The 26,495-nt window shown below is 37.9% G+C and overlaps 1 protein-coding gene across 6 annotated transcripts in view; it reads right to left on the bottom strand.

Annotated features, from left to right (window-relative positions):
* ARHGAP21 (Rho GTPase activating protein 21) overlaps positions 1-26,495 on the bottom strand; it is a 125,146-nt gene that overhangs the window by 55,025 nt on the left and 43,626 nt on the right. For all 6 annotated transcript variants that reach the window (XM_036841766.1, XM_036841761.1, XM_036841763.1 and 3 more), the window contains 2 exons: positions 19,698-19,877; positions 17,255-17,279 (listed from right to left, as the gene is read on the bottom strand). In XM_036841766.1, the coding sequence (XP_036697661.1) occupies positions 17,255-17,279; positions 19,698-19,877 (205 nt within the window). The remainder of the gene's footprint in view (positions 1-17,254; positions 17,280-19,697; positions 19,878-26,495) is intronic.

Below are 26,495 nucleotides of genomic sequence, written 5' to 3'. Positions count from 1 at the left end.
ATCGTTTTTTTCTCTCTCTAAAAGTTTCAGGAATTTCACAAAGTATGTATCACGTGTGGATTCAGAGCCCTGTTATTCCAGTTGTGCTAGATTTTACGTTCTCTGCAAACCTGGAAAAATGGGTTGCAGTGCGCTAACCACGGGCAACTATCTTTCCATGTCTGACCTTACCACTGCCCGACCCCATAACTGATTAAACCTGCCCCTCATCTTTCTCCAAACCCTTTAGTCCTCTCTGGTCTTCAAGACTATCAGTCTCCCTCAGAAATCACTCTTTCTTATAAGTTTACCCACAGATCAATATTACAACCAAATTCACCAGCAACCTCAACTTCCTTTCCCCCTTGACCTTTCAAAGCATTCCACTTGCCGGTGTCCAGCTATGGACAATTCCAACCAGACCCTCCCTCTGCTCTTGTTCTTGGCCTGCAATGTCAACTGAGTAAAACTGCATGACCCACTGATTTAGAGTTTCCAAGTTCAGCTAAGTGCTTGACATTACTCACTAAAGTCTCTTGCTTGTATTTTAATCCCCGTTCCCTCAAGGCTGCTGTTTCAAACTTCTAATACCCTTCTTGGACTTGTTCTGCCATCTTGATTTGCTCACACTATTTGGATAACCTTATCTCTTACTTCACTGTATTTCAACTGCTGAATCCTCATTTTTTTCTTTTTTAAAATCTTTGTCTATCCTTACTTCCCTTTGTTCTATCTCAGGTGAGGATTTAGTTACCAGCTTTCTTCAGGACCTTGTTCCCCAAATGGTCTCTTCTCAAGTGTAAAACCAATCTCTCTTCTTCTCTCCAGATCTCACAACACACAAAAGCTTCCCAAACTTAAGAGAACAACAAAACTTCTCCCTACCCTACCACACAGCTTTCACCTCTCACTCCCCATCCTTTCATTTTCATACTTCTTGAAGAATAGTCTATACTCACCTACCCTCATTTCTTTACTTCTAATTCGGGGTTTCTCAGACGTTGACAAGTATCCCCTGGGGGACAGCACGCATCCCCCCTCCCCCCACCGTTCCCTGTTCTAATTTATGTCACAGCCCACTGACGCACCGGATCCACTCTGCCCACCACACTGAAACTATTCTTGGTAACTTTACCAATTTGCTACTTGTCAGGTCAGGTCCAACAGTATCTTTTTTTCAATATTTATTTATTTGGCCGCGCCGGGTCTTAGTTGTAGCATGCGGGATCTAGTTCCCAGAGCAGGGATCGAATCCAGGCCCCCTGCATTGGGAGCGCAGGGTCTTAACCACTGGACCACCAGGGAACTCCCCCAACAGTATCTTTTTAGTCTCCACCCTAATGAATTCTCTAGGACAAATGCAAGTTACCCACCCTCCCCTAAAAATGATCACCCCTTAATTAGCAAGCCATCAGCGCCTCCTGGTTGTCCTTATACCTTCCAAAATTCATTTTCAGATTTCTTTTCTGATTCTCCTTTCTCTGACCAGCTCTTAGATGTTGTCTTTCCTAGGGCTCTGTCTTTACGCCGTGTGTCTTCATGCTCTCTGTGTATGATTTTATTGATGCCTAGGGCTTAGTTATAGCATATATAATGATGACTTCCAAATTTATTTTCAACCCTACCTCTCCCTATGAGCTCCATACCTAAATTTTCAACAAGGTACTGAACATTCTACCAGCATCAGAAATGTAACTTATCCCAAACTGAACTCACTTCCCCAGGGGAATGAGGTGGGTGTGTTTCCTTTCCGTATCCCTCAGTCAATGGTACTTCCATCCATCCACTCATTCATGCCAGAAAAGCCAAGCATAATCCTCCACAAGTCATCTTTAACTGTTGACATACAATCTACCCCATGTCCTACTACCAAATCTGGGCAAATACAACTTCTAAATACCTCCGAAATCTGTTCTCGAATGCTGTTTTTTCCTTTGTCCCGATAAAATCCTATTCAGCACAAAGCACACCCCATCTGAGAAACCCTTCCCTGGTGGTTAGATGACTTGCTATGCTGTGATCCTGCCACAGTTGTGCAGACCTCTGTTTCTGCACTTATGTAATTATTTTACACCTTCATCTTCCACCATCCTATGTAAAGATTCATTAAATGTATATAGGCCAGGAACTGTTCTGGGTTTAAAGAAAAAAAGTAATAAAATAAAGTTGGGAATGTCCTGGTGGTCCAGGGGTTAGGGCTCTGCGCTCCCACTGCAGGGGGCACGGGTTCAATTCCCAGTCGGGGACTAAGATCCCACATGCCACGTGGCCATAAATACATACATACAAATTATTTTTAAAATTAAAAAAAATAAAAATAAGGTTCCTGCTTGACCATCCAACTGAGGCAGAAAAATGTTCAATGAGAAAAAAGTAGCATAAGAGATGGTAAAAAGTGTGACAGAGAATAATAAGCAGAGTGAGAAGGGAAGGGAGAGGGAGAGACAGGGATGTGATACTATTTTTAGGAAATGGTCAGGGAAGTCCTCTCTAGCAGGTGACATCTGAATCACTATCTAAAGGAAATGAGATTAGAGGCTATATTGCTCCCTTCCCAGCAATTAGTTTAGTGACTGGCTTTTGGAAGTGACTCAACAAATGTCTGCTAAGAGAATGAATAAACAACAGGAAATATATTTCTAGACTTAACGCATTTAGCATTCATACGCAAATACTTCTATTGCAGTTCTACACCAGAGATGAAAAATTATCTGTTAAATTTTGAAAGCAGGGACCATCACAATTAAATTCACTTTTTATTAACTGGATCTACGAACCATGTATTTTGAGTATAGACTAACTGGAGAGCAATCAGGAAGAAAATGGGCCTATTCAGCTAAGTGGTGTCTGTGATCAAAGTCTTAAGTTACGGAGCAGCTAAGAAAAGACAGCTCAAAAGCACGTAATTACAGGTCATCTCTGGAGCAAGAGTTTCTATAGAGAAGTGATTTCTAGGACAGTCTAGAACATTAATACTCCAACCAGGTACTTTCCTGGACTTTCACCTTTACAGCCCTATTGTCCAGTATCTCCAATTAGTTCTCTAAAATCCTAGATCGCCTATTTCCTAAAGGTTTTAGAACCATTAAAGAGATTATTTAATAGCCTTTACCCTCTTGACTGCCAAACTACCTTCATGCAATGTCTTACAAAGCCTGAAAATCTACTCCAAAAATTGGATTTCTGACAATACCTACTTTAATGCAATCAAATTCCCTTCATTTTAGATTACTGTAAGTATGATTTCCTGGGACCTTTAGAGTGAAGTTAGATTTTTTTTTTAAAACCTCTCATCTAACTTGACCAGCGTACCAGTTTATTTTACAAATTCCTACTAAGGTCCAGGATTACCGTGTTTTTGTTATTAGTGTTCCAGCTTACACACTTAGCAACTGTGTGAAATAAGATTTCTAAATTTAAAAAGTGCCACCGAGACTTTGTGTTAAAGGGGGACTGATAGGAGAAAGGTGAAAGAAAAATAGGAAGGAAGTAGAGAGACAATAGTTCCTCAACAGCTGAGGTCAGATACTAACATGCTGACTTTTGCAGCTTTGGGAACAGTCATTTGGGAATAGTACCAAGTGAAGGTGGTACTAGGGTGGTACCCCCCCTTTATTCAATACATTTACTCAACAAACATTTGTGCTCCTACTATGTACCACGCACTTAGTAAGCACTGAAAATTCAACAATGAAAGACAGTGTCCACCCTTAATGATCTTTGTTCTTAAAGTAACACATAAAAACATTTTTTAATAAACATAATGACTAGTTTGGGTATGTAGGAAAATTTTACTTCGAACATTCTAATGTCCAATTCTTGATAAAAGATAGAATCCCCCTTCTTATTTTTCTATTTTCTGTTATCAGATCTGTATTACTATCATCACCTCCCAGGAACAGGTATATTAGGAAGTAGAAAGTTTTCACTTGTTTACTACAATCACTCAGATTAACTGTGTCCAAAATATGAGTAGGGATTTTCCAGGAGAGAATCAGGGAAAGAGCCTCCCTGCATCTTTCACTAGTTGCGAAACAGCAATCTACTCCATCTTGTACAAAATATACTTTCAAACATTTGGAAACTATTGAACATATTGAAAGCTATCACTTTCTCCCCCGTGTGTATATATCTATATCTATATCTATCTATCTATCTATCTATCTATCTATCTATCTATCTATGTCCTTGTCATCATTGTCCTTTACATCTGGTGCTCCACAGTGTTTTGCTTTGTCCTATTTACTCAGAAGACCCTGGAGCCCTCCTTTCCTGTGTTTCCTACCTGTCAAATGAAGAGAAACAAATAAACATATTGAGTTAACCTGTTGCTAGCAACATATAAAAATCACTTATTATCTTTGTGTGTGTACACATGTATGTAAGTTTATACATGTGTGTATATATTTTTACAGTAAGAAACATTGCCCATAATAGCAAACTACAAATAACTTGGTAATTTTATTATAACTATGTTGATAGAATAAAGTTATTTTAATAAGACAAATACATGGGCAGTAAACATTCACTGAAGTATCCATATATTAGCAAAGTGAGTGAGTAGAGGGAATACATCACTTACATTTGCGCCATAGCGTATATGCATACAAAGTCCAGCTACTAGAAAACTACCTCCCAGGACTTCCCTGGCTGTCCAGTGGTTAAGACTCCACGCTTCCACTGCAGGGGGCGTGGGTTCAATCCCCGGTAGGGGAACTAAGATCCCACATGCCACACGGTGTGGCCAAAAAAACAACAAAGAACAAAAAAAGAAAATTACCTCCCAAAAGACTACTAATATCATATGTTCAGGTTAGAACTTCCATCTTAAGGGCTTCTGCACTCAGCAGGCAGAGGAAAAAACCCAAGTCTTGTCCAGTTAGGAATCTGTTAGGAGACTTTCCCCAAACTGAAGAGTAAGGGTAACTGGAAAGAATGTTCCCACCAGCCCAGAGGCTACCTCAGTGCTAACTAAGCAGAGTAGGGGGTAAAGGAAGGGAAACTGATCTCTAAGAAGTAGCTAGAGGCCAAACTTCACATAGATTTATAGGCTAAATCAAGTAATAGCCTGGATCTGGATAAAGCAAACAACAATCTTTTATCCTAGATCTCAAAAAATCTTCAGTAATGATATTTGAAGGTCAATAAACACAAAATAGTCAAACATCCACAAATAATAATAATAACAGCAACAACAACAACAAAAAACTCCAAAAACACAACACCCTCTGAGCTAGAGCCACCAGGAAAAAAAAGAGAGAAAGAGACCCACAAAGGCTTCTGATAATGGAATCACTAGACAGAGATTATAAAACAACTCTGCTTATCATATCTGAAGAAGTTTTTAAAATAAGCCTAAAAATGGTAAAGAGGAAACTATAGGAAGTGATCAAGCATATTCGGTGCACTACCTTAAAGAACTTCTAATGATTAAAATTTAAAATGCAAACAGCTATAAAGAAAATTATTGAATATACATAGGGAGAAATTACCTGGAATGCAGACACACATACACACACACACACACACAGAAGAAACAGAAAATTTAGGAGCCATGGTGGGTAGAGTAAGAAAATCTAACTTATGTTTAATTGGAGCCCCAGAAGAAGAGAGCATTGGGTTACAGGAGGACACAGGTAATATGTGATGAGATGCTGGCTGAAAATTTCCTAGACTGATGATAGACATCCATCTACAGACACAAGAAGCTCAATGAATCCCAAACAAGAAAAATAAAAATAAATCCTCACCTAGACTCATCATCACAAAATGGCCAAACATCAAAGATATAGAGAAAATTTTATTTATTTATTTATTTAGGCTGCACTGGGTCTTAGTTGTGGCACATGGGATCTTTGTTGTGGCATATTTAGTTGCGGCATGCGGGATCTTTAGTTGTGGCATGCTGACTCTTAGTTGCAGCATGCATGTGGGAACTTAGTTCCCTGACCAGGGATCAAACCCGGGCCCCCTGCATTGGGAGCGTGGATTCTTACCCACTGGACCACCAGGGAAGTCCCTATAGAGAAAATCTTAAAAGCAGATATAAAAAAAGTTTGCCTTCAAAAAATCGATAAACCAAAATAGGAGAATGAAGTCCAGGGAGCCCATGTTTTGCACTGCTTTTCGCCTTGAGGCAAATTCTGCTTCCAAAGTAAAGGCTGAGACTGAGAAGCTGTTCATGGCCTCCCCCGGTCTCAAAGCGTCAGGGACACAAACATGGACGTTGGGGTCCAGCAAGGAAGAGGGCCCTGGAAAACACCATATGCTTTCAGTTGGGCCTCCCAAGGAGTACAACACGTGAGTAGGGCTGCAAAGGTAGAAGCCCAGCCCTGTCCTGCCAAAGAGAACACAGCTGACTGCCAGCCCCAGCCTGGACCCACCATCACGTTCACACTTGCCACTCCCCCGCCCCCCGAAGCAGGACTCCTCTAAGGGACAGTGTTGGTTTGGGGACTCCTCTCTGGCCCAGCACAGGCCTTCTGAGAACTGTGCTGCAGTCAGGGCCTTCCTACCAAATCCTTCTTTTTCTCTCTTCTTTCACAGGCGTCAGACCTGTATCACAGTCTTAAGTCTTCCCCGTCCTTTCCTGCTCCTTTCTACAGGCATTTCTCCCAATAAATCTCTGCCATGTCTAATCATGTCTTGCCACCATTTCTGTCTTTGTGCCTGCTTCTCAGGGAACCCAAAGTGATACTCCAAATATCAAAAGGACCAAAGTCCACCTTTATGTGAAGCAATCCTTGAACAGAGATGCAAAAATTCTAAATAAAACAGAAAGCCAAAACTGGTAATATATAAAAAGTACATATATTAGGAACAATCTTGGTTTAGTTCTGTAATGCAAAGTTGGTTTAACATTTAAAAAATAAATCAATATAATTCACTATATTGAGACTAAAGGAAAAAAAAAATCAAATGTTTATCCCAAAAGATGCAGAAAAATTCAAAACTCATTCATGGGAGAGATACACCACATTCATAGATTGAAAGATTCAATACCTCAAATATTTTCAAATATTCAACATTGTAAATAATATAAAACCAATCAAAATTCCAGAAGAATTTGTGTGTGTGTGTGTTACTGTAAATGGACAAGAACAGCCAATCCAATCTTGAAAACAAAATTGGAAGACTTACTCTACCTAATAGCAACACTTATTATATAGCTACAGTAATTAAGATCACAGTCTTGCAGCAAAGAAAGTGACCAATGGAATAGAACGGAGTTCAGCAAACTTTTCTGTAAAGGGCCAGATGGTAAATATTTTAGCCTTTGCAGGACTCATACAGTCTCTGTCACATATTCTTTTTTAAACAACCCTTTAAAAATATAGAACTATTCTTAGTTTGGAAGCTGTACAAAAATGAGCCACATGAGCCACATGCCGACCCCTGGAATAGAATATGGTCCAGAAACAGACCAAAACATATATAAACACTGTATGATCAAGGTGGTATTACAGAGCAGTAGAAAAAATAGACTTTTCACTAAATAGTGCCAGGCCAAATGCATATCAATATGGGGAAAAATTAACCTTGATCCCATACCACATGTAAAAATAATCAATTACAAGTGAATTGTAGATTTAATTGTGAATGACAAAACAATAAAGCATCTCGGAAGATAACACAGGAGAATATCTTTGTGACCATGGAGTAGAAAAAAATTTCTTCAATAGCACTCAAAGTTTTAACCATAAAAGAAAAGATCGATAATTTGGACTACATTAAAATTAGGAACTTCCCTTTATCAAAATTACTAATAAGAAATTGAAAGGCAAGTCACAGCTGAATATCTGCTAAATATATAACTAACAAAATCTTCATCAAAAATATTTAGACTCCTACATATGAATTGTTTTAAAAAGCACTGATAGCTAATAACCAAATAAAAGGTAATCGACTTCATCAGTGTCAAGAAAGTTTAAATTAACCCAAATTCCACTCCACTACACACTCACTAGAATGGATAAAATTAAAAAGACTGACAAATGCCAAGTGTTAGTGATCATATGGAGCAAGTGGAATGCTCATACCCTGTTGGTGGCTGTGTAAATCGGTATAATCACTTTGGAAAACTTTTTAGCAGTATCCACTAAATGTGATTGTATGCATACCTACGAGTCAGTAATGCCATCCCTAGATATATGTACCCACCAGAAATGAGGACATTTGTGCACAAAGTACGTTGCACTGTTTGAAATAGGTAAACATTGGAAAAAATCTAAATGTCCATCAACAGTAGACTGAATAAATAAATTGCATATGTTCTTTTTGTTTTAAATCAACTTTATTATAATTTACCTAAGATAAAATGTACCCATTTAGGTACACAGTTCCTAAGTTTTGACAAATGTACACACCCATGCAACCACCATCACAATCAAGATATAGAAGATTTCCATCAAGCCCAAAACTTCCCTTGTGCCTCTTCCTAGTCAATTCAGGCAACCACAGATTTGTGTAGATTTGTCTTTCCTGGAGTTTCACATAAATGGAATCAGACGGTATGTACTCTTTTTGCACTTGGCTTCTTCACTAATCAAAATGAGTTTGACAGGAAAAGCATGAGCAATAAACGTAGATAGATTTCATCAAAAGTTAAAATTTTGTGCATCAAAGGACATTATCAAGAAAATAAAAAGACAACCTACAGAATGAGAGGAGATCTATGCAAATCATGTATCTGATAAGGGCCTAGTATCTAGAATATATAAAGAACACTTCCAACTCAAAGACAAACAGCCCAATTTAAAAAATGGGCAATAGATTTGAACAGACATCTCTCCAAAGAAGATATAAAAATGGCCAACAAGCCCATGAAAATGCTCAACATCATTAGTTTTTAAGGCAATGCAAAGCAAACCAAAATGAGACACCACTTCATACTCGATAGGTTGGTTATAGTAACAAAAATGGAAAATAACACGTGTTGGTGAGGATGTAGAGAAACTGGGGTCCTCATATATTGCTATGGGAATGTAAAAATGGTGCAGGTACTACGGAAAACCGTTTAGCAGTTCCCCAAAATGTTAAACATAGAATCACCATACAACCCAGCAATTCCACTCCTAGATATATACCTCAAAGAATTTACAATAGGAATGCAAACAAACACTTGTACATGCATGTTCATAGCAGCACTAATCACAACGGTCAAAAGGTGGAAACAGCCCAAATGTCCATCAATGGATGAACGGATAAACAAACTGTGGTATATACCTACAATGTAATATTATTCAGCCATAAAGAGGAATGAAGTACTGATATACGTGACACACAGAAAAACCTCAAAAACATTACACTAAGTGGAAGAAGCCATATGAAAAAGGTTGCATATTGTACGATTCCATTTATATGAAATATCTAGAATAGGTTAAATCCATGGGGACAGAAAACAGATTGGTGGTTGCCAGGGACCTGAGGGAGGGGAGAACAGTGAATGACTGCTTACTGGACATGGGTTTCCTTTTGGCATGATAGAATGTTTTGGAACTAGATAGAGGTGGTAGATGCACACTGCATACATGTCCTTTAATTCTGTACTAAATGTCACTGAATTGGTCACTTTAAAAGGGTGAATTTTATGTTAGGTGAATTCCACCTCAAGAAAATAAATGTTTTTGAGATTGATCCAAGATGCCCTGTGTAGTCCATTATATGGATATACCACAATTTGGTCATCAATTCATATGTTGATTAATATTTAGGTCGACTCAATCCAGTGCTTATTTAATATGAATAATTTGAACGTTTCTGTACAAATATTCTTGTAGGCATGTTTCATTTATCTTGGGTAAATACCTGTAAGTGCCCTTATCATTTCACAAAAATAAATAAAAAAAACAAAACAAAAACAAAAAAAGTGTTATCAGTCATAATATAACTGAATCAAAGATGAAAACCAACTGCAGACATTAAAGCAACGATGCTTTATCCTTAAGCCCAGCAGATTTAAGCCAATAGTACATATTCAATTATGAAGATAAAGAAGAAAACTAAAGAACAAGTATGATATGCTAATTTTATGTTAACAAAATTATACCTGAATTTTGAATCAGTGACTTTTTTACTTTTGTTTTTTTTTTGTTTATTTTTTTGGCTGCATTGGGTCTTCATTGTTGTGCATGGGCTTTCTCTAGTTGCAGCGAGTGGGGGCTACTCTTCGTTGTGGTGCACAGGCTTCTCATTGCGGTGGCTTCTCTTGTTGTGGAGCACAGGCTCTAGGTGCACGGGCTTCAGTAGTTGTGGCTCGCGGGCTCTAGAGCACAGGCTCAGTAGTTGTGGCACACGGGCTTAGTTCTCTGCAGCATGTGGGATCTTCCTGGACCAGGGCTCGAATCCGTGTCCTCTGCATTGGCAGGTGGATTCTTAACCACTGCGCCACCAGGGAAGTCCCTCAGTGATTTTTTAAATACTGCTTGACTTTCAAGGGAACAGAACCCTCTTTCTTTCACATTTTCAAGAATGAATTATGTGAGAGTAAAGTTCTTTCTGAGAAGCTGGGGTGGGAATTGAGAGAAAACTCTAGAATCAAACTGTCCAACTCTACCACTTGCTAGTTACTTAGACACTTTGTGCTTCAATTTCCTCATCTTAAAAATGGAGATGATAATAATATCCACCCCAGAAAGTTGTTGTGATGATTAAATGAGTTAATCCATGCAGAGTCTTAGAACAGCACCTGGCACATTGTAAGTTAGCTGCTTCCGCCACCCAGTCACTACCACCATCATCACCGTCACCACCATCATCGTCCTCATCACCACAATCACAACCATCATCACCATCACCATCATCATCATCACCCCGTCACCATCATCATCACCCCTTCACCATCATCACCAGCATCATCACCAACACCAGCATCATCATCACCACCATCATCATCTTCATCATCATCATCACCATCATCATCACCCCATCACCATCATCACCAGCATCACCACCACCATCATCACCCCGTCACCATCATCGCCCCATCACCATCATCACCACCATCATCATCATCACCACCACCATCATCATCTTCATCATCATCATCACCATCATCATCGCTCCATCACCATCATCACCACCACCATCATCATCACCCCGTCACCATCATCATCGCCCCATCACCATCATCACCAGCATCATCATCACCACCACCACCATCATCATTTCTACTTTGTAAAATATCTTCAAGACAGTTTAAGACACCTGTGGTTGTTTAACTGAACGGCACTAGAAGTTAATAAAAATATGCAGCTAATTAGTATATTTACCGAACTACCAGAGAAACTCAAAACTCAAATAATTTACCTGTCAATACAGTTAAAAATGGATCCTAAGGGGTTCAGTTAATGTGCCTTCCCAAAGATACCATGAGATCAGTGGAGCCCACTCGGTTAGTATTGCTACGTTTCAAAAGTAACATGAACACAATTCTGACACCCTACCACCACACCATAGACCACAGACCTACCCATAATAAGAATTTCTTCTTCAACCAATTTTCAGGTCCATAATTTAGTGTTATATTATCCTGAGGGAATAGGTTTTCAATCTATTAATGGAAATCAACGGCATAAAATTTACTCAGTTTTCTCAGCTCTATAGAATTTAGATCTTCATTAAACTGAAGAACATTTGATCTCTAAACATAGTGAGTGCTGTTCATTAAATGATGAACTAGGCCAATTACATTTCTCTCTTGGGGAATTTGGAATTATTATGATGAGAGAGGAATGAAGGAAGAAGATACAGTGAGGGTTGTTCCTTCTACAGAGGTCAGCATGTGAGACAATCATGTATAATCAAAATTATCTGTGAACATCATTTAAACCATCCTGTAAGTAGCAGAGTTTAGGCCTTTGGAGGATCATATGCCAAGATTTTGTTGCTGTTGTCTGTGTTGTTACTCTGCATTTAGTTACTTTCCAGGTCCTAATTCTGGTGTCTGGGGCACCCTGGGTATCCTACAGCACTTGACTTTGAATTTGGAGATGTCTTATTTGTTTCTTAGAATTAACACATCTTTCCTAACGTGGCCTGGCGGGGGCGGGGGGTTCTATGTCTTGCCACTAAACTATCCTTCATTAGAAAACTCTAACACGGACTACAGAGCTGTTTGTCAGAAGTGACCGCAATCACAAAATACAAATTTTTACTACTGAGAAAGTATACAGAATTCCCAGATACTTTTTTTTCCTACTGTTAACATGCTTGAATGTAAAGTTTAATGCCAAAGTAGAAATCCACCAGTTACTGAGCATCTAACAAAATGACAGACACATTTTAGAATACTGGAAGTGTCCCTGCAACTAAGCTGAGGTAGACTTTTTCTCATAGAATAAGTAAAGGAGAAATAATGGTAATTACAAACCTTCTATTATTCTTATTTTGATTATTTATGAATTTATGATTTAAGGGACAACAGGACGTCAGCAAGGTAGCAATTATCCGCCAGCATTATTATCACCAAAAAATATTTTTCTACCTTAATGGTCTTTCTCTTGTAAACAGTATTTGCATTATAGCGCAGAAAACTAACCAACAAGAAAGAAAAATAACTTTTAAAACACAAGAGAGGACACATATATACAAGATATGAGAAATAATATATAACAGAATGGAAAAGTTGGGTAAAGAGAATAATCAGAAAAGTAACCGGCAAAAGAGACTCCACTGAGGTGCCAAAAGGAAAGAACACCAAACAAAACCTTTCAACCGTCTCACAGAATTCTGGCAACATAGCAGGATCTCTTAGGAGCTTGAATAAAATTCTGGGAATTCTTTTCTCTCCAGTGATTCTAGGCTCTGACTCGGATCATTACACCAGAGGTTGGGATTCTATTTCATTAAACAAAATTCATATAAAAGAATTTCGTAATCTCAGTACGCTTGAAAATAAGTCTGAAAAGGAAATGAGACTATAAATATCGAAACATTCAGCTGAGTCAAAATAATAGATTACATGTTGTCTGTCTCTAAATAGGTTGTATTTTTTAAACAGATCTATAAATAATTGTTCACAAGTCAGAAGATATTTTTCACATAGAATATGTTCTGACGGATGATCTGATCAGTTTATCTGAAATGGTATTATGAGTACTAAATGTAAGCTAAGTAGGCCTCTGTAGACCAGCCTGTGACCCCCACTGCCAACTGGGATGACGAAAGCAAGCCTGGCCCAGGGAGGCAAAAGGACACGAGAACTAGGAACTCTTTAAACTCATTTAACTTTCCAGGTCCACTGCCAGCCAGCTATTCAGAGTCCAGTAACAAGTGGTGGGTGCTCCTATAAGATGTCTGGGGCCTCTGAACTTGGTGTTTCCCTGACCTTGTTGTGAATTCTTTGTCTTTAAGTGTTCACAAATATGGAACAGGTTTCCTTGTTTTGGGGTTTTTTTTTCGTTTTTTGGCTGCACCGTGCAGCATGTGGGATCTTAGTTCCCCGACCAGGGATCAAACCTGCACCCCCTGCATTGGGAGTCCTAACCACTGGACCGCTAGGGAAGTCCCCCATGTTTCCTTGTTTTTAACTTTCTCAATGCGGAGACATTTCACAGAGTTAATTTCCTAACATAGTAAATATACCCTATATTTATCTACTAATTCTTGACCCTATGTAAGTCAAACTATTTTTGTAAGTCAACAGATATAAAATCGCACAGTTTAAAGAAGATGGGCTTCAGAGTTATACATGCCTGATTTGGAAGTCCAGCTCTGTCACTTAGCTGTGTGATCTTGGGCAAGTTACTTTACGTCTTTTTCAGCCTCAGTTTCCTCATCTACAAAATGGGAATACTGTCTCACACCTCACAGCATTACAGTGAGGATTAAACAGCATAATAACATATATTATGATTCCTACTATAGATTAAGTCCTCAGTCATATATTAATTTCTACCACCCTCCAAAAAATAAAAAATCAAGTAGTTCTCCTTTCAGGTATATTACAAACATATCATAAAATAATTTCTTTAGGTATTCTCATATCTTCTTATAGTCTTCTTCTTAGGAAGAAAACATACAGATGTTCTGGACTTTATAAATAATCTTACTTTGATGGACCTTGCTTCGTAGGACGTAAGGTGCTTGAATTTGTATTTTGCTTATTTTAAAACCTTAGTTATGTTGTGTTTATTTTAATTCTTCAATTGGCCTTTTAAATTAAATTGTTAACCTAGCTTATAATTATCTTCTCCCTCAATCTGTTGGATTCCTGATAAGATTATTACATTTCAATTATTTACATTCTTTGATTTTTTTTCTTTTAGCTATTTTATCTTCTAGTTATTAATATATTGATTGACTCTATATTTTCTTAAACTAACATTTTTCTTACTCATGATTATTCCTTCATTGACAACATGCAATGCCAGTAGAATGGCCAGATAATTTAACCTCAAACTATAGCGGTAACTCAATTCAGATCAAAATTCAGTTGTGAGGTATAATAATCATTAAAGATCACTGGATATGTAGTCCTGAATATCCATTCTTCTAAATGGTCTGAGTATTGTCACCAGATCAAGCCAGACTCTTGCGGACCTGTACCGTTGGGCCATTGTTTTGGTATCCATCACTATAACCCAAGGTTTCTCAACATTGGCACTATTAACATTTGGGCCGGATAATTCTTTGGGGTGGCGGGGGTGGGAAGGGGGGTGTCCTGTGCATTGTAGGATTCGTGCCAGCATCTCTGGCCTCTCCCTGCTAGATGCCAGCAGCACACCCTCCCCCCACTCTAACTGTGACAACCGACACTACCATGTGTTCCCTGGGGAGCAAATCTGTCCCCAGTTGAGAAGTTCTTTACACTAAATTGGACCGTGGGGTTTTGAAATCAGCTTACATTGAGGAATCTCTTAAAAAATAGTCATATAAAGGGATGGTATTGAGGATGTTACCTACTATATTATTCTTTGTTTCCATTAGGAGGAACCATAGGAGAAATGTGTCTCAGACTTCAGTGCAAACCAGATGTTGTTTTCTTATGGATAATGTGAATCCTTGGCTAATCCTTAAATAATAATCCATCCTTCCTTCCTTCTCTCCTTCTTTCGTTCTCTTGCTCTCTCTCTCTTTTTTTTTCTTGCCACTGGAAAAGCTCAGAAGCAAATTTATATATAGCCCATCTTTGATAACAGTGTAGGATCTACAGCACGCATTTATGTGTACTAAACCTCTCAAATGTCAGTTTAATTCATTTTTCCCCCATGAACGTTTTAATCTTATTTTTGTCTTACTATAATACATGCATGTGGACACAAACACTTTTTTGAATGAGATTAAGTATAAATTAATAAATAAAATGGTATTTAAACTGTAATTTTTCCCAGCAGATCACACCCTTTAGTCTCACTTTATCATGCCTCTCCAAATCCCCTTCTGTTAGATCTAGATCTTCCAGGTTTTCCCTTACAAATGTTTAAGTCTATTATCTCCAGTCAAAGCATATAATGAAATGTCACTTCAGTGAATGGATATGTCAGAAATATAATCATCTGCAGAATAAAGTTTTATAACTAAGTCCCTCTACATTTATTAGCAGTATATCTCTCCCAGTAGAAACTAGAACATGGCAGGCATGAAATTCTAGGCGCTGTGTGTCTGGTAGGTAGTCCAGGCATCAGTACATCACTCTGTAGGATGATGGGGAGACAGAGGACCCATGTCTTCTTTTCTCTTGCCTGTCGTGGTTTTGTCAGTCTTCCCTTTCCCCACTAACGCCAAGTAACATTTGGAATCCATCCTGAGCCCTGGTGCACGACAGATGGTGACACAGGAGTGGCCCATCTTGCACCACGGTGACAACTATGAAGGGTCCTACCTCACCCTACACACTCATTACTTTTGATAGTGCTGAAAGAAACCATTTTCCTCTCAGTTTAACCCTTAACATAACCATTCCAAGACCTCAAATCAGATATGGGTATTATAAAGTTTCATCAACAGGTGAGTGGATAAACAATTTATGGTCTATTCAAACAAGGGAAAAACCACTCAGCAAAAAAAAGTAGTACTATTAGTACCTACACTTACAAAGTGGTGAATCTCAAAACTACTATGCCAAAGAAGATGGGCTGAGAAGATGTATCTTTGAAAGATACAAAGAGTACACATTGTATCATTCCATTTATAAGAAATTCTAGAAGAGGCAAAACTCATCTATAGTGACAGAAAGCAGATCAGCGACTGTCTAGGGCCAGCAGTGTTGACAGCAAAGCCATACAAGGGAACTTTATGGAATGACGGAAAGGTTCTTTTTGATATCACATCTTGATTGGAATGGTGGTTTCCTGTTACATATTTATCACAACAAAACCTTAAGTGTAACAGTACACTTAAATTACATGCAAATGGGTATTCTTGCTAAAAATGCATCACTTCAAACTAATAATAAGAAAACATCAAGACAAAACCAAATTGAAAGACATTCAAAATAACTGACCAGTGCTACTCAAAATTATCAAGCCCGTGAATTACAAGGAAAGACTGAGGCACTGTCACAAACTAGAAGAACCAAGGGGGTGTGACAAGTGAATGCAATGTGAACTCCGGGAACAGAGAAGGGGAAAAATCCAAATAAATTCTGCAGTTTAGATAGGAGTGTCTTAATTTTGTTAATTGTACCATAGTTATGTTTTTAACACGAGGGGAAGTTGAATGAAAGATATATAGAAACTTTTCACTATTTTTAAAACTTTTTAAACATCTAAAATTATATAGAAATAAGTTTTCTAGATGGGTGCTTTTTATTGTGTATAAATTTTAATTCATTAAAGTTCATATAAGATTGAAACAAAAATAAATGGCAGTTTTTAAGAAATAACCCCATCCCCAGTATTTTAAGTTCATTAAATATGTTTAAATCAAGAGTAAGACTAACTACAAGAGCCAAAATACTCTACTTCTCAATATTTGAACCAATAAATCCAGCAGATAAAACACACACTAAAAGAATCACTAAATTTAAAAGATTACTAATTGAATAAAAAATCTCAGAATTACTTCCCTGAGAATCATGATACGTTCCTCCACATAAACACTAATATATAAATGACAATAAAATCATCACACATTCAAATTATGGTGACACAATGGAATTCATAAAATTTTGAAGTCTACGGTAAAAACGTTTAATTTCTATGACTCTCACATCTAAGGACTGTTATATATTTGGACTCCAAAACCTATATTATCTCATTGAATATTACTTAAAGACTGAAAGGGCATGGGTAAAAAAAGCATTCAGAGAAAAATTAAACCTTTTATAACATACCTCCTCTGTTGCCATTTTCTTCATCCTACAAAATAAAAAAAATATATTCATATATGAATAATGTTTATAACTGGTAAAATCACAGTGAGGCTCAATTCAAGTCAAATTGCCCTCCCCAAAATGTGCCAATTACAGTCTCACTAACAGTGCCTCTTGCCAGAAGGAGGGAGCTGTCATACACGGAGATGGGAAGGCTACAGGTAAAGCCAGTTTATGAGGAGGACAACAGAAGTTTCTGACATACTGAGTGTAAGATGTCTAAAATGGACATCCAAGGAGAGTTGTCAGAAGTAAACAGCTGTATAGAGAGGGCCAGGCTGGTCATCACTTATGTACTATACACTGAAAAATGGGCCTTCAAAGGCTATTACTGGACCCAGAACTGTCTTTGGATACATTGGCTCCAAATTGGTATATATTTAAATCCTTGAGCTTTATCTATTTGGTTGGTTTCATTGCTACCAGGCTGTCTTGCTGCCACGTTATCTACCTCTAGCTGGGAAATTAGAAAAGCAACTTTGAAAAACTAGCACAAAAATACATTTATTCAAATATTTGTTCAGCCTCTACTATACAAAAACTACAATATACTGCAGAAAGAAAAACAGAGATTTAGTGAAGGGCTGATAATTTGTTATATAATTTTTGACCTTTATTTTGGCTGCCCAAATACATAGTTTTTTCCTGGTTATATGCTCTGTTCTGAGACTGCCAAGGTTGCCAGCTACATAACATAATAAAGACGTTGTATTAACTGAACATTTTCTGAAAGCTCTACAATATTAATTTTTATATACTCCTTTGAAGTGAATGAACAAATTTTTATAACTGAAAAGATTTCAATAAATATTTTCCATGTAAAAGGTACAAGACAGACCTATTTTCAAGAACATCTGTGTTAAATAACAGCACTAATAGCTGAGGTTTAATGAGCAATTACTGTCTGCCAATTCCTGTACTAACTGTTTTATATGTATTACATCACTTACTCAACACAGCCACAGTGAGGAAAGTGCCGTCAGTGTCTATTAGGAGACTAACCCAAGGTCACAAAGCTAACAAGGGCAGAGATGGGACTCAAACCCAGGCCCTTTTGACTCCAAAGATTGTGTTAGCAGCTACACTGTGCCTCTAAAATTTCTAGAAATATTTTCCGATTATAACAATAATAATAATGCATTTGAAATCCGTGTTTAGGAAAATTATCTTATAAAAACTGTACTATCTATATCATTATGATCCAAAGCTCTTCTTCAAAACAAAACCAAAAGACAAAAAATAAAATTCAGTCTCAATATGTAATTAACGCAAGGGACTCTTAAATTTTCAACTACTCTCATATGTGACCTAATACCTAAGTTATACTATTTAAGACATTTAAAGATAAAGTAGATTCTTAGGGAATCCAGTTCAACTGTTTTATATTTTTCAGGAACACCAAACTGGTCAATTTTAATTCTAAAGATAGCAATTATTCATAATTCTTAAAAACTCTTTAGTACCTTTAAAAGCTTATAAGACATTTTCCTAGATAGAAATATTTAAGAAAGATATAATAAAAAAAGTGTGACCTCCAGAAGCAATTTGACACTATGTTTTACAAGACAGCCCAAGATTCATAGATATTTAGAATTAGAAAGGACTTTCTAATCTTCTAGTACAATCCCCTCAAATTAGAATGGAAATCTAGAAGCCAAAAGAAGTCAAGTGGCTTGGCCAAAGTCTTCGAAGTCTTCTGAATGTCATTATTTCCATTACACTGTTGAACAATAGTTAAGCATCAGGCATTCACATTGGCCAAGTTCAAATCCTAGGCCCACCACTTACTCATTTTATGACTCAGACCAGTTTCCACATCTGTTATGTGAGGTTAATAATAAACTGATATAATGTTCATAAAGAATACAGAACAAGTACTCAGGATGTCAGCTGCCATTATAATGATTCCATCCGCTGCTTATTAGACCATGTTCCTATACGTTGAAGCATATTAGTGTAATGCACTCTAGTGAGAAGCTGTGTTTTTAAATTCTGACTTGCCATCATATTACCTATCTGAAAGTTAAGTATCAGTCTAATTCTAATAACTTTTTATAACTGTCCAAATATTTTAATGAACTATAATATTTCCTCTGCATGCTCTGCCCAGAAAACTCACCACCTTTCTAGATATTAGAAAAACAGCTACATATTAGAAAAAGTAGAGTGAAGTTTAGAATTAGAAGTTCTAGTAAAAAAGATTTGGAGTTCATGATCAGTATGACCTTTCAGAGGAGATTAAAGTGTTTGTTCTAGAAGGTAAAAAATATCTAAAAGATGGAAAAGAATATAATAAAAATGCAAATATAACACAATTCTTTTAAGATAGAAAGAAGGCAGGATGAGAGGAAGACAAGAAGGAGACAGGAATTGCCTTGTGTTCTACTTTAATTACTTCTCTTACCTTATATGAAAATTGAATTGCAGACTCTGGGGGATAAACAATAAAATGCCTTAATGTAAAACCAAAGCCTTGAGATGTTCTTTTCAACATAACTGTTTTGGGACCTGGCCAGGAGAATGTTTCATCTTCGGATGGTGATACAGTTTCACTTTGTTCTTTTCCATCTTTACTTTTTGATACCTAAAATGAAAAGACGTTTAAAAGTTAACTATGTATTTTACGTTTGGTAGTGTATATATGTCCATGCCACTTTCTCACTTTGTCACATCTTACCCTTCCCCCTCCCCATATCCTCAAGTCCATTCTCTAGTAGGTCTGTGTCTTTATTCCCATCTTGCCACTAGGTTCTTCATGACCTTTTTTTTTTTTTTCTTTAGATTCCATATATATGTGTTAGCATACTGTATTTGTTTTTCTCTTTCTGACTTAACTTCACTCTGTATGACAGGCTCTAACTCCAACCACCTCACTACAAATAACTCAATTTCGTTTCTCTTTATGGCTGAGTAATATTCCATTGTATATATGTGCCACACCTTCTTTATCCATTTATCCGATGATGGACACTTAGGTTGCTTCCATGTCCTGGCTTTTGTAAATAGAGCTGCAATGAACATTTTGGTACATGACTCTTTTTGAATTATGGTTTTCTCAGGGTATATGCCCAGTAGTGGGATTGCTGGGTCATATGGTAGTTCTATTTTTAGTTTTTTAAGGAACCTCCATACTGTTCTCCATAGTGGCTGTATCAATTTACATTCCCAGCAACAGATAGCTAGTGGGAAGCAACCGCATAGCACAGGGAGATCAGCTCTGTGCTTTGTGACCACCTAGAGGGGTGGGATAGGGAGGGTGGGAGGGAGGGAGATGCAAGAGGGAAGAGATATGGGAACATATGTATAACTGATTCACTTTGTTATAAAGCAGAAACTAACACACCATTGTAAAGCAATTATACTCCAATAAAGATGTTAAAAAAAAAAAGTTAACTATGTAACACAATATACTTCATCATTTGGGGAAAAATTTATGTGTAAAAATATAATACCTGAGTGTAGAAAGGAACTTACTGGAGAAAAAGAACCATATTCTGATGCATGAACTATATGTGGTACAACAAATCATGTGGATTATCAAAAACTCAATTTTTTTCCTAGAGAGGGATGCTATGAAAAGTTAATCAGAAGCAAGAAAGAACTCTGGGAAATGAGAAATATAATGGTTAAAATTGTAAATGCAATAGATGGAATGAAAGACAACACAAAGAAAATCTCACAGAGCACTAAGGACTAAGAAACAGAATCTATGAAAGAAGAGACATGAAACTGTTGCGAGTAAGAACACTAAACATGTTATCAGTCCAACGGCAGCAAAGGATATTAGAAAATAAGAGCTAAGGCTTCAGGTTCTGAGCGCAAATTCAGTATCTACATAGATAATCCTTCCAATATCCTGGCTTTCCAGTTCTCTACTATCTCTGTCCAACTCTTGGCTTTTATCTGCTCATGAGTAAAAACCCTCTGCAATCTCAAATCAAGGGGCCCACCCTGCATCCCTCTCACATGCCAACCCTTAGGATTCTTCCATCCGAGGCTGACCCTACCACCTCATCCCCGGCCCTCACTGCCCCATGTCCTCACCTCTCTCTTAAACCAGCTTCAGTTCACTCCTTTGCCTTTCTCTCACTTCCTCAAAGTCACCTGAGAAAACCTCACCCTGGATAAATCAACATGACCTGCTCTGGACCTGCACGCACGTGGCCAAACATGGGTGGAGAAAAACAAAAACTTAAGCCGACTGCTTTCCCTCTAAGTTCATGACCACTAACCTCAAGCGAGCCTTCAGTGTTGTCTGTCTATCTCTCTCCAGTCCATTCATCCAAGACGACCACTTCATCCCTTCTCCCCCCCCTCACTTGGAGCTGATGACCTTGCTTTCATTACACAGAAAACACACGAGCAGGACAATGAGAGCTTAGTCGCTGGCCCCATCTCCCCACCTACCTGCAACTGTGCCACGTTCCCGTCTCCCTCCTGTGACAATGGCTGCACTGCCCATTGTTCTAAGGCCCCAGCACTTATGTACTAGATCCCATCCTCTCTTCCTAGACAAAGAAATGGTCCCAGCGATTCTCCCCTCGCTCTTTTACATCATGTTCTCTCTTTACGACATCATTCCCATCGGCGTATGTGTACATTTTCTAAGTTCTTTTATCTTGAAACAACAACACAAATCCTCTCTTGACCACAGCCCTCGCCAGCTTCCACTTTGTTTATCTGCCTATCTTTACAGGAAAACCTCTTGAAAGTTGTCTATGCTGCTATCTCCAATTATTTTTCTCCCATTTGTCTCTTAAATCCCCTTATATCAGGCTGTTGCCTCCCTAATTCCCGGAAACTGCTCTTGTCAAGGTCCCCAAAGACTTCTACGTCTCTGAATTGAATGATCAATTCTCAGCCCTCGTCTTCTGTGACCTATCAATTGGTGCAGGGGATTACTTCCTGCCTGAAAAATTTCTCCACGTGACTTCCCACACCGAATTTCCTCCTAACTGCCGGGCTTCTTCGCTCAGTCTCCTTTGCTATCTCATCAACTGCTCCACTTCTGAATTTAGGAATACCATGGCCTGAATACTCAGCCCATGGGCCTTTCTACCTCTACTCTGGCTTTCGGTGATTTCCCCAATTTTTATCTCTAGCCCAGACATCTCCCCAATCTAACAGGTATCTCAAACTTAACATGTCTACCTTGCTGCTAAGATTTTGTATGAAATTACAATTCCAAGTTCATCTCAGCAGTTTTGAAATGTCACCTTTATCAAATGACAAATACTTGAATATGCTTGATTCCATTACATTTTTTATTATGTTCCACTAGTGAATCTTATCTATTCTTCCACAATGATCTGCTTAACATGAAGGTATTTAAACTTAAAAAATGCTCCTGGAAGCAATTTTTCAAGAGACTTCTAAATCCTGAACATTTTCATCATTAGTCAATATTTGGGTTGTTACTAGTTAGCTATTTTATCAATTTCATGTTCTTTTCCATTTGGGAAGACACTAGATAGTAACATTTCCCAGCCAAATCTGCAATAGGGGAGGCTGTGACCAAGTGCTATCCAACAGAATGGAAGTATTATAAATATACAAAAATGAACAGTATTTCTACACACTGACAATAGGCACTTGGAAATTGAGACGTTTAAAATATACCATTTAAAATGTGAAAAACTGGAACTTCCCTGGTGGTCCAGTGGTAAAGAATCTGCCTTATAATGCAGGGGACACGGGTTCGATCCCTGATCAGGGAACTAAGATCCCACATGCCGCAGGGCAACTAAGCCCGCACGCCACAACTACTGAGCCCACGTGCTCTGGACCCCGCGTGCCACAACTAGAGAGAGAAAACCCGGATGCCACAACTAGAGAGAAGCCCAGGCACCGCAACAAAGAGCCCATGTGCCGCAACTAAAGACCCGATGCAGCCAAAAATAAATCAAATAAATAAATAAATAAACTTTAAAAAAAATAAATAAATAAATAAAATGTGAAATACTTAGGTATAAATATGACAAAAAATTTGCCAGACCTGTAAATTATAACTCCAAAACACTGCTGAGAGATTTAAAGAAAATCTAAATAAATGGAGAGATACACCATGTTCATGGTTCAGAAGACTCAGTATTGTTACAATATCAACCCTCCCCAAATTGATCTATAGATTCAATGAAATCCCAACCAAAATCCCAGGAGATTTCTGTGTAGAGTTGATCAGCTGTTTCTAAAATTCACTTTGAAATGAAAAGGACCTAAACAACCAAAACAACTTTGAAAAAGCAGAATAAAGTTGGAGGACTTAACAAGACTTCATATAAAGCTACAGTAATCAAGACTCTGAGCCACTGATGGAGACTCTGTACATTTGAAACTCATTTATCATAAATGCATTTTGGTTTATTCCCCCTTCTAAAACTTGGAGATTTTAAGGGGGAGGGGGAGTTACACCAAACATCAACATGGCGGGCTCAAGCTGAGTCTCAAATAACTGCAAAAGCGATCACATAATCAGGCAGAATTTGTAGCATGAAAGTTGTTATTCTAGGCTTAACTATCCAAGTAGTTGAGCTAAGCTTTAGGCAGTGACTGGATCCTCCTTTTGAGATCCAAATGAGAGAATTATTTTATATATGCATGCAAGTTCATTCCCCCCCCCCCGTGTGTGTGTGTGTGTGTGTGTGTGTGTGTGTCTTTCTAAGTTTCTCTGCAACCTCGAGGGCGTTTGGTATTGTCGTTATTTTTTCTCTTAGCCACTGTGATAGATGTGTGGTGATATCTTGTTGTGGTAATATTTGCATTTCCCTACTGGCCAATGACGAACATCTTTTCCTGTGCTCAGTTGCCATCTCCTTGTGTAATTTTAAAGCACAAAAGAATCTAAGGTATGAGCAATATAAGTGAACCTTTTCCTGTTACATATGAGGAAACTGAGGCCTGGATTATTGAAGTGATTTGTCTAAGATTACTGTTGGCTAGTATCAGGGCAAGAATTAAAATCATGGTTAAATTAAAATCATGGTTTCCTGAATCTGAGGCTAGAATATTTCCCCTGTGTCACATTACTTTTCGTCATCTCTTCTACTGTGCAGTCTGCATAGACTTTTCCCTCCAATAGGTCTTTGATCTAATCTATTATTTTTAAATTTTATTTTTCTGCAGGACTCTAATTTTACTTTATAAACACTTTACATGTATTAAATTTATTTCTAATGGATTATTATGACTTGGCCTCACAGCTCCCAAATGTATTCAACTTTTCTTTCCTTTTCCTTTGAACCATATAGATAAGGCTCTTGGATGCCGGTGTCATGCTTCAAGTTTCTGTGTTGAGCCTGTCCTGTCTTGTTCTACTGAGTTCTTTACAAAAATGGAGAAAATGGGATGAAGAGTAAGCAATTTCTTTTTCGCTCCCTGCAAACTAAGGTTTTCTGATGCAACAAAGCTTCGTTGTCTCAATTATTTCAGCCTCCCAAGAACATCACATTGAATCCTCTTTAGTCTCCTTACCTTTTCCCTACAGGAAAGAAGGGTTACAATTCTTTCTACATAAAAAGAGAAGATGAAAAGAAATACACATATGTGCCTTTCTCACTCCTTCTCTTCCTTACCCGCAGAGGCTTTTGATCTGTTGAATTTTATAACAAGGGCAAACTGCAGGCACACAGTGAAGGACACAGCAGTCAGATTTCTCCACTTGAGAAGACCCTTAATACATTATCTCTACACGTGTCTCACCTCCCCACCATGAGCACCAGTTCATGTACCAACAGCCTCAGCGTGCAAGAAGCCAAGAAGTGGCTGGAACCAAAGCAGTCACATTCCTGTGCACTAAGAACTGACATTTGATTCCCTGAAAAGACTTCATAACAAGGTCACCTGCTTGAATAATAACTGAAGGTTAGAAGAAACCGAAATAAAGATTAAAAACTAGATATAACAACCAGACAAAGCAAAGAGGACAAAAGTATAGGGGAAAATGCTAATCATACAACAATAAAGGTAATAAAAACCTCACAGAAGGGAATGCACACTGGCACGACAGAACCTTTTGGGATAATGGAAATGTTCTAAAAGTGGATTGTAATGAAAGTTTCACTACTGTATAAATTTACTACGAGCCACTGAAATGTCACTTAACAACAGGTGATTTTTATGGTTTGTAAATTACACTTCAACAAAAATGCTTTAAAAAAAAAAAGTGGCGTAGGTAAAAAGTACAAAGTCTAAATGTTTGCCAGAGGTGAAAGATGCAGGGCTGTCATGAAAGCAAACACAAGAGAGTTAAGAAACAATCCCTGTATACACAGTAACTATATAACCCCTAAGCTATCTTTTGTAATTATTTGTACTTTAAATAGAATGGGGATGGCTTCCTAGTATATTCCAGGAATCATTCACGATAAAGCATAAGAAAGTATTATGTTCATCCTAAAAGATCCTAACATTGACTCCATCATATTCCTAAGTTTATAAGCCTTACTCCTATGGATTACTTGAAAATGTTTTGCTATTTTTTAAAAAAATCTTACCACTGATAATATTAGTAGTACCAGTTGCTTAAAGTAAGATTTTTCTGCCTTATTTTAGGGCCAGGCTTTCTCGCGGTGATGATTTGAACATGTGAGTCCTTTTCCTTTTTTATAGTTGAATTACTGAACTCTTCTAGTTATGACTGTTGTCTGGGCTTGATGTTTCTTCTTTCATTACATGAGGAGATGGCACACACAGGGGGGAAGGGCATGGACTCTGGAGCCGGAGTCCCTGGGCCTGGGTCCTTGATTTATCACCAGCTGTGTGCCTTGGGCATTTGGACCTCGGTTACTTGTCTTCCATACCAGGGTGGTAATAATAGTGCCTACTTCATAAGCTTCTCATGAAGATTAAATGAGTTAAAGTTTGTAAAGTGTTTAAAACAGTACGTCACACATAGCAAGTACTCTTTTAACTGTTTTTCTAAAACCACAGGGGTCACCAATACATAAAGGCTTATTTCAAAAGTGTATTACACAATAACACTTTTCAGATACTCAGGAGAACAGTGTGTAAAACATAGTTTTGTCTAAAGGGGAAAACAAAATCTTGAATACCCATAAAACTTCCTAGATTTTTATGTACCACAAGAAGTCGGATGGAGATATGGGTTCACTGTGGTTGAGTGACTTGTCAAAATAGCTAGTAAGTGATAGAGCCAACCTACTCTTTCCATTCTATGCCATGAGTGGAGAGGAAATGCCATGTG

Source organism: Balaenoptera musculus, chromosome 2, assembly GCF_009873245.2.
Source record: "Balaenoptera musculus isolate JJ_BM4_2016_0621 chromosome 2, mBalMus1.pri.v3, whole genome shotgun sequence".
Classification (NCBI taxonomy): Eukaryota; Metazoa; Chordata; class Mammalia; order Artiodactyla; family Balaenopteridae; genus Balaenoptera; species Balaenoptera musculus.
The sequence above is the reverse complement of the archived record's forward strand: the minus strand, read 5'-3'. Positions and strand labels throughout refer to the sequence as shown.